The sequence below is a fragment of the Acanthisitta chloris genome, unplaced genomic scaffold, assembly GCF_000695815.1.
Source record: "Acanthisitta chloris isolate BGI_N310 unplaced genomic scaffold, ASM69581v1 scaffold1055, whole genome shotgun sequence".
NCBI classification, from domain to species: domain Eukaryota; kingdom Metazoa; phylum Chordata; class Aves; order Passeriformes; family Acanthisittidae; genus Acanthisitta; species Acanthisitta chloris.
Window position 1 is genome coordinate 58,036 of NW_008672958.1, and position 9,094 is coordinate 67,129.

At 48.8% G+C, this 9,094-nt stretch overlaps 1 protein-coding gene across 1 annotated transcript in view; it reads right to left on the reverse strand.

Annotated features, from left to right (window-relative positions):
• Nucleotides 1–9,094, reverse strand: part of LOC103802249 (GDNF family receptor alpha-4) — a 15,590-nt gene that overhangs the window by 2,458 nt on the left and 4,038 nt on the right. The window contains exons 3-6 of the mRNA XM_009074703.1: nucleotides 5,349–5,694; nucleotides 2,137–2,246; nucleotides 604–738; nucleotides 239–396 (exon numbers count right to left, since the gene is read on the reverse strand). Coding sequence (XP_009072951.1) covers nucleotides 239–396; nucleotides 604–738; nucleotides 2,137–2,246; nucleotides 5,349–5,694 — 749 coding nt within the window. The remainder of the gene's footprint in view (nucleotides 1–238; nucleotides 397–603; nucleotides 739–2,136; nucleotides 2,247–5,348; nucleotides 5,695–9,094) is intronic.

Genomic DNA, 9,094 nt, shown 5'->3' on the forward strand with positions numbered 1-9,094 from the left:
GGGCAGAGTTGGGGATAGGAGCTTGTAGCTCTGTGTTTGATGCAGGGGAAGAACATGCCATAGCATCCAGAAGAGGGTGAATCAAGGCCTCCAGGAGGTGGAGAGGAGATTGGATGTCTGCATGTAGCTGAAATGACACAGGTGGGCAAGAAGGAGCTGAGGTGAGGAGGGCCAGAGGGCATGGAGGAGGTATAGACATGGCCATGCATCTCTTTGGGCCAGGTCAGCCCTCCCCTACCTTGGTGGGCTGGAGGTGTTCGAAGATGTTCTCTCTGAGGGTCGCCACGGCTCTGTTGGCATTTCGCTCCTGCTTGTACATCTGTGTGGTGGGAGGGATGGATGGGGCCATGGCTGTGTTCAGGTAGGTCCCATTGCCAAAGGCCTGAATGGCATTTTCTTTGTGTGGAAAAGAGATGGAGAAAAGGGTTATCAGGGCAGCACAAAGCACATACATCTCTTTTCCAGCCTCTGCTAACTCCATTATCCAAATGTATGCCTGAAGGTCTCCAGAGCTCACTCCAAGGAGCTGGACACCTAAAGGCCCGAGGACCATGGCATCTCCATGCCCCTTTCTCAAAAAAACGTATGCTTGCAGATACTTACGGAGACAAATATTGTTGGTGAAAAGATGCAGAAAGCTCTCACACTCTTCCTGCCTGTTCCCACTGGAATTGCATGTGCACCAGGGAGCTATGCTGGATGTTGAGTTGTCGATGTAGTTGGGTGTGATGGGGCTGCCTGTGGGAAAGATGGACAAGTGTTAGCATGATGCTGGTGCTTCAAGAAGCATCAACGAAATCTCTCCTTACTACTCTCTTGAGTTACTCTGCATACAGCCCCTCCATGATGGCAGCAAAACCCTTCAAGTGCTGATGTCACAGGTCTGGTTTGCTCCCGGGGAGAAATGGGAAAGACACAAACCTTTTGGTCACACCACCACCACCTAATTCTTCAGTCTACTAAAAAGTGCTGTTAGTCCAAGGTATAGACAGATCCTGGGGATTCAGGTTCATAGAATCATAGAATTACAGAATGGTTTGGTTTGAAAAGCACCTCAAAGATTATCTTGTTCCAACCCCCTGCCATAGGCAGGGACACCTTCCAAGGACTATTTAGACTTGGGTTGCCACATCAGAAAGTTCTGAGAACAATGCACTGTGCCTAGGAGTGACTGCGAGTGATTTGTGCACAGAAGCTCCTGCTTTCCTCCTCTGCTCTGTTCCCCAAGGGATACAACATATCACACCAACGGAAGCCATTCCCCCTTGTCCTGTCCCTCCAGGCCCTTGTCCAAAGTCCCTCTCCAGCTCTTTTGGAACCCCTTTAGGCACTGGACGATGCTCAAAGGTCTTCTCAGAGCCTTTTAATCTCCAGATTGAACACTCAAATGCTGTATGTGAATGTGTGTAAAAGTTTTCACGGTCTCATTGAAAAAGACAAACCACATCTGCAGAATGACCAGAGACAAAAAAGATAGGATTAATCCAGAATGAAATGTTGACCCAAAAAGCTGTCAATTTGTCCCATCCATCAGGATGGATCGAGTCCAATGGCCATCAGTGCTTCTCTTTGGACTCTGTCTGTGCCTGTGCTAACTACTGCCAGCTGGGGCTCTGCAGCATCCCAAAATGAATTTGACATCCCCTGAAGTCAGCAGGATGACAGTGGATGGTGATTTCCAGTGGCATCACTGGTGATGGCATCGGGGAATCCCTAACACAGCAGATGCCCTGGAATGGCCCATCTATTTCCATCAGAGAGAGCAGCTGGGATCTTACAGCAGCCCATGGTGCCTGTTTTTTCTCCCTTCACTGCAGCCATCCTAAAGGTGTCCCATGCTCATGGCTTACGCTCCTTCTCTAAGCACTGCAGGGAGAAAGCCCTGCAACAGGCTGGATGGGTCTTGGAGAAACCTGGTCTAGTGGAAGATGTCCCTGCCCATGGCAGGGAGTTGAAATAAACTCATCTTTAAGGTCCCTTCCAACCCAAACCATTCCATGACTGATCTCCATGCGAGCTCAGCTCTCCACCTTACTGTCCTTACAGCTAGAGTAAGAGGAGATCTTTCCCCACAAGAGTAGGTATTTCCCACCCAGAGAGTGGGAGACAAACCATCCAGAGGAGGCAGCCTCTTACCTATGATGCCAGTGTAGGCCAGCAGACAGGCAGCATAGCTGTCCCTCCGGCAGCCGCTCGCGGTCTGCGGGGATGGTTGGCAATTGAACTGGAACTCCGCGTAGCGTGACCTGATGGAGCCACAGCACAAAACAGGACACATTAGCACAGATATTCAGGGCAAAAACAACATAACAGCCCACTGGTGGTGTTTACATAAGGGAACACCTTTGCAAAATCCTTTGCTGCTGTAGGTGTTGCTAAACCAGTTTGAATCAATGTCATTTTACACTCCTACCCCAGCAAACCCAGGTGGAAGTTTTGAACAGGTTTAGGCCTGCAAGAAAGGTCCAGTCTTGGAAGAAATGTTTGTTTTCTGCTCTGTGAAGCTAGTTTTTGAAGGAAGAGCTGTTGCAGGCAGTGAGGGAATTCATTCTGTGTTATATTTCTCTGTCCTCTGGGTAATAACGTTGCCTAAAGACCCCAACCTTCATTTTTAGGATGATTTGCTGAAAGAGTGAATCACTCTGGTCCAGTTTCTCTTTCTTCAAAGACTGTGCTCTCAAAGTAGCTGAGGTCAGCTAAGATCAAGGGAAATGCCCAAAGGCTCAGATATGAAATGCTTTACCAATCACCAGGGTTGCTGCCACATCCTCTGCTGCTGACCCCCATTCTCAGGAGAAGGTTGGACTCCCTGGAGCCTGTGGAATATGTAAATCATGCTGCCAACCAGATATTTGCTGCCTAATTCTGTAGGGATGAGGCAGTTGTTGGCAGATAGTGATGTTTGGACATTGTAGGCTATCTGAGACATCCACATGGGGCTTTCAGGTAGGACATAGGTCCTACTGGAGATCCAGATCCATCTAAACAGATGTCCCATGGCCAGGTAGGAAGGGATCTCAAGTGGCATTTGAGCTGCTTAGGAAACTCAAGCAAGCCCTAGTACTGCTGACACATGAAGGGAAGGTCCTTTAGATGACAACCTGCAGTGTCTGAACTGTGAACTGACCTCAAAATGTTTGCTGTGCCTGGGCAACCTCAGAAAAATCGAGCATGTTGGTCCTCCCACACATCCTCTCTCTTCCAGACGTTTTGTCAGTGTTCCTGGTCAGTGTCAACATTCCAGCTAGCACTTTCCTACCCACTTCTCCCCTACTCCCCATTCTCTTTTTTCCCTCTTTGTTCCTATGTTTGCCCCATACTAACCTTTGCTATGGCCAGGCAAATCCTCCTTGCCCAAAATTTGCTGCATTTAGAGGAGGGAGTTACTGACTGCAGGTTTTGTGTTAGGAGAATCCACCCATTCAAGCTGGGAAATTCAAGAGGTTACAGCTATGAAGGAGCTGCAGGAGGACTAAGCAGTGCAGGCAGGGTTAGCCCTGGAGTATTTTACTTCATTCCTTTATGATTTATTCCTGGCTCTCCTCGTGGTTTCTGCACTGCTAGCTTTGACCAGGTCACACATCAACCCCTTGCTCCTGCTGTGTCTCTAGAGGATATTTTATATTATATATTCAGAGACCAAGGGACCAGATAATTAACAGCTGTGCTGCTTGCAGGAAATGCTTTCCAGTCTCCTGGGAAGCAACACTCTCCCCTTTGATCCTCTTCCTACCCACTGGGCCCACTTGTCTTGTTAGGGAGAGGGCAGTGCCTGTCCATTTCGATTTCCTGGGCAGCCAGGGGACATCTGAGCAGGGGCTGGTGTGGCTCAGGGGCTTTGCATCTTTCAAAGTCAGCTTCTGCCTAGCTCAGCTGTCCTTCATCCAAATTTCTGGGGTGCAGAGGGGTGAAGGGATTTGTAGCAGTCCATCCTTCCAAGAGGACTCTGCTGCTCTCACCTCCCCCTGTGAAAATACAGAATATTTTTATTGTCATTTAATGATGAAGTCCTGGTGGGCAATGGCTGCTGGAAGTTCAGTTCAGGAAGTCCCAAACCCCACAACAATTAGAGACTGGGACAATACAGGGAGGTATGTCCTACACTTGCTCTTGTGCTCTTCTCCAGGTGTCTCCTTGTGGCCACAGCTGCACACAGGGCACTGGGCTGGGACCACCATGTTTGGTGCTGTTATGGTCTTATGTGTCTCACTGGCAGATGGGCTCTGCTCCAGAGAGCTCTATGTGGATTAACCTTCTGGAATATCAAAGACTTTTTGAGAAATAGAGGGGTGAAAATAATACAGCTGATGTAAAGATGCTGAAGGGATCTGGCTGTGAGTGTGCACATGGGATGGGTCTGTGTATGTGTGTGCATGATTTGGGGGTTGGATGGAAACAGAGGAGAAAATCACCCTGGGCATAGATTACACGGGGGATCTGGAGTGGCAGCAGAGACTCTCAGACTCCTGTTGCAATCACTAGGATATAGAATCACAGGATGGTTTGGGTTGGAAGGGAACTTAAAGATCATCCGGTCCCACCCCCCGCCATGGGCAGAGACACCTTCCACCAGCCTAGGTTGCTCCAAGTTCCATCCAACCTGGCCTTGAACACTTGCAGGGATGGAGCAGCTACAGCTGCTCTGGGCAACCTGTGCCAGTGCCTCACCACCCTCACAGGGAACAATTTCTTCCCAATATCCCATCTATCCATGCTCTCTGGCAGTGAGAAGCCTTTCCCCCTTGTAGTGTCACTCTCCAGTCTTCTTGTAGACACTGGAGGTACTATAAGTTCTCCCTGACATGTAGCCTTGCAGCAGAAGGGAATCTTTTATATGTATATGATTAACTTTTCTAATTAAAAAACCCACAAACCCATGGTTTTAAGGTATTCCCAAGTGCTTGTTATGAGGATAGTTTGGGTGGTCCCATGGGATGGTCTGGCCTAGGGCAGTAGAACAGTGAGGAGATGGATTGGTGAAAGTGGCTGTAAGCATCCCACAACACATCCCTGCTTAGCTTGCATCTTCCCAGAACTGTTTCCACAGTGGGTCTTTCATTAGGACCAAAGCCAAAAAACCCGAAAAAGGTATTAAAATCTCCAGCATGAACATCTCAAAACTTCTGTTAACACCTTCTGTAAGGGCCCAGGATGTGGGCCATGGGAGGAGACACAGAGGCAATGGCATGTCGCTGGGTTGTAGTGGGATGGTGCCTGCCTCCAGGCAGGATCCTCCAGGTGTGTGCATTGCCCCAGCTCATGGGGCTGTCACTAGTGGATGAACCCTAGTCCAGGGACTTGCCCAAGGGACAGCTCTCTATGTTGTCCACCCCGTGTGTGACCATTACCTGCAGACGTAGTTTTCCCGGCAGGCATCCAGAGGTGCCAGGCAGTTGGGCTTCTCCTTGGACTCGTAGGAGCAGGCAGGAACGATGGTCTGCCGCCGGCGCTCGGCACAGGCTGTGTCTTCACAGGGGCAGAAGAGCAGCTCGTGGGTGTACTCTGGTGGCACACGGTCAAAGAACTTGCGCAGAGCCTTGTGGCACTTGGAGCGGTTGCAGGTGTCGGCTCGGGCCAGGCGTCGGATGCAGAAGGAGACGTACTCTGTCCGCAGCCGCTGGCACATCTCGTCCACATTGCAGGCCTTGGCGGCATCCAGACACCGATTCACCTGGGTCACCTCGTTCTCAGACCCTGTGGGTAGTGGGAGATGGTGATGGGGTTTTGTGCTGATCTCCCCACCAGCAGCACCACCCCAGAGACCTTCCTTCCCATCCTGCTCCCATCCATGGCCACCTCATGAGAGCACCAGCAGGAAGGCAGTGACCAAGGTGAAGTCCACATTTGTTTTCCGTGTCCCGGCAGGACCAAATCCAGTTTCCATACTCATCTATTCCCAAAAGGTTCCACAGACACACAACAGTCCTTACCCACCCAGAGCTTGCTCCACCAAGTTCATATATTTAATAAAATGAAGCTTTGCTCTACCCTGGGCATCTCCTAACACTTCTCCAATGTGAATTACCCAGCTTGAGGCCTGGGAAAACAGAAGTGATTAGAAAGTGCATCTACTCATGGCCATGACTGGAGCCACCAGAGTGTTGGGATCTCTACTAATGGACCTTAAATATTAGACCAGTAGCAAATCTGGGTCTCCTGATACATGTGGTCTGCACTAATCCTCACACTTCAGGCTTTCTACACTGTGCAATGAGTTTATTCAGGACTCTGGAGGATCATGTCTGGCTTTGGCAGGAGCTGTGCTATGTTCACCCTAGAACCTACTCACCTAAGCAAGAGCTGTCTGGCTTCTCAAGGCGGCACAACAGAGCTTTGGCTTCCCCCATCCAGACCAGTCCTGACCAGTATGCTCATGTCCTAAGCACTGACAGTGCCTTCACAGGCTGGGATCAGAGGTACCATCCAATTTGGTGCCCCTGGGACCTTGTTGCTGCCTGCATGTGAGCACATGTGGGTGTCTCTCAACACTCCTTGCAGAGTGACCCCTTTGATGGCTTCAATGAAATCACTCTGCATTTCCACCAGCTTAAACAAGAGGAGAAAGAATGTCCCAGACTGGGTGGGAGAACAGAGGTGTGCTGTGGGGACACAGGGAAGGTGAAGGAAAACTTGCAGCATGGGGAACAAACAGGAAAATAAAGCAAAACCTGTGGTGATGGATGAGAAACAAATTGTCTTCTGCAGAAAAACAGGGATCTCATGAGTTTATATGCCAATTACCTCCTGTGCAAATGTGGGGTAAGAGGGAAAGGTCTTCCAGGTGCCCCATCCCTGGAAGTGGTCAAGGCCAAGTTGGATGGGGCTTGGAGCAACCTGGTCTAGTGGAAGGCATCCCTGCCCATGGCAGGGGGTTGGAACTAGATGGTCTTTACAGTTCCTTCCAACCCAAACCATTTTGTGATTCTACGAATGGTGTTTGTATAACACTAGTTGTAGGACTCCCTCAAAGATGGATGAGGCTCTATTTTATAGAGGGGGGAAAATGCTACAGAGTCCCTGGCAGGAATTTTTTGAGTCATCAGGCTCTGTCTGATCAGACAGATAAGACAATGGTCCTCCAAGCATGAGAGAGAAAATGAATTTGAAGCTGGTTTTCACCTCTCTGAATTAAGCCCATGACCTGCAGCACACTAAAAGGACATTTTCCCCAGCAGGGAAGGATTTTTTCACTGAGAAAAAAAATCCCAAGAATGATAAATTTCCAATGTAGTGTCAAGCCCTATCTCTGGTCAGGAGTTAAACCAGCCAGTCACTGCTGACAAGCGTTAAAATATTGTCAGTCTCCCTGAGCACTTCTGAGCTCACTGCCCTCCTTTATTTCCCTGACATTATCAGATGCTCCTTCTCCCAGCATTTATTTTTCCCTTCCTGTTGTCCCCACTGCTTGCAGTGAGCTAGAAGTCAAATCCCAAGTTTTTCAGGTATTTTATGATGGGTGAAACTTTTCTTGGTGTGGTCCCATCACTAAGGACTTCCCTTTAAAAATGCCCAGAGATGAATACGGTCTCTGGTTTATGCTGGGGACCTGCCAACCAACGTGTAGGAAACTGTTACTTGGAAGGGTTTCCTTAGGCATTCAGCTAATAAATCACAGGAAACACATTAGATTTTCTTCTCTTCCCACGCAACACCAGAGGATGTGGGAAGTCACTGCTACAATTAGAGTGGAGGAATATGATTCCATTTGCACAGTTTTAATACTGACTATATATTGTTTATGTGAAATTTCGTTTAAAACACCCAGTGCTCTCACTTGGACTATAGTCATGGGGATGTCTTATGTTTCAACAAGTTCTTGGGAATTTTTTTTTGGTAGATTTGAGAGGATCCTTTGGCAATGTTGACCATAGGACCCTGGACACTGGATAGGCCCAGGGTAGCAGGTCATAAGTTATGCTATAGAAGATTTTAATTAGGATAAATAAGGGGCAAAAGGTTAAACCAAGAAGCTTCATGTCCCTAAGTGGATGCTGAGCCCTTTGATGAATCCCTGCTGCTCTGGGTCCATTTGCTTTACTGCCCAACCTATTCCAATCTGCTTTAAAAACCTGACAGTGTGTTAGCCATGCATAAAATTCCCCATCCCTCGGTTTTCCCATGCTCCAAAGCCCTGTAGGACTCTCAGCAGAAGGGGAAAAACTCTAGTAGAAAGGTCATGACCAGGCAAACAGCTTTGTGCATGCTTCACTGTCCATGCTCGAATCAGTCAAGTGGAGTCAGTAAGAGTGAGGTCAGGGAGCACCTCCTGTCCTCTTGCTGCTCCAATTGTTGAGGGCTGATGGGTTAATTTGCTCCTGGACATTTTCACCTAACAAGTGCCTGGCCATGGTGAGAACTGCAGACATCCATCAGCTGCTCCTTCCTCGCTTGGGTGCACTCCAGCTGTGGATGTCACCCCAGAGCCAGGGGCACCTTTGGGAAAAGCTGCAACATGACAGGTGTTTTGGCACATCTGCCAAAGTCACAAGAGGAGAACATTACCTGCTCCCAGACAGGTTGTTTGGTAACAAAATCACCATTGGCAACGCTTCACCAAGGCTGTGGTGCATAAGCAGAGTCAAACACTAGTTGTGGTGGCAGCTGTGACATAGATGATGGATGAGCTATTGGCTGTCCCACTGACCTTTTCACTGCTGAGCAGGGCCTGGTGCCCTCAAGGGTTTAAGAGTTGTCAGGCAGCTCTGCTCACGTTATTAAGAGGATTACATGATGCAAAGCAGAACACAGGTCTGCATCCTGAAGTTGCCCTCAGGACATGGGGTTAAAGGCTGTGGCTGGGATCAACCTATAGGTTGGGTTATTGACATTTTTGCCTGCAGAGTGTGACCCTGCGACTGATGTGGAAGTATCTTCTCATACCTAAATGGTACCCAAGAAGCTCCTGTTTGACAAGGTGTCTACATGGCACAGTTCATCCACCTGCTATGGAGAATGAGCCCACCTGGCATGGCTCATTGGAAGATGTCTTCCTACCACTTCTCTCAGTCCCAGCCCTTCATAGTATAGACATGAAAAAGGCAAAAGACAATAATCACAAGTGCTTTTTCCTAGGAATCATATGCAGCTCCTTGGA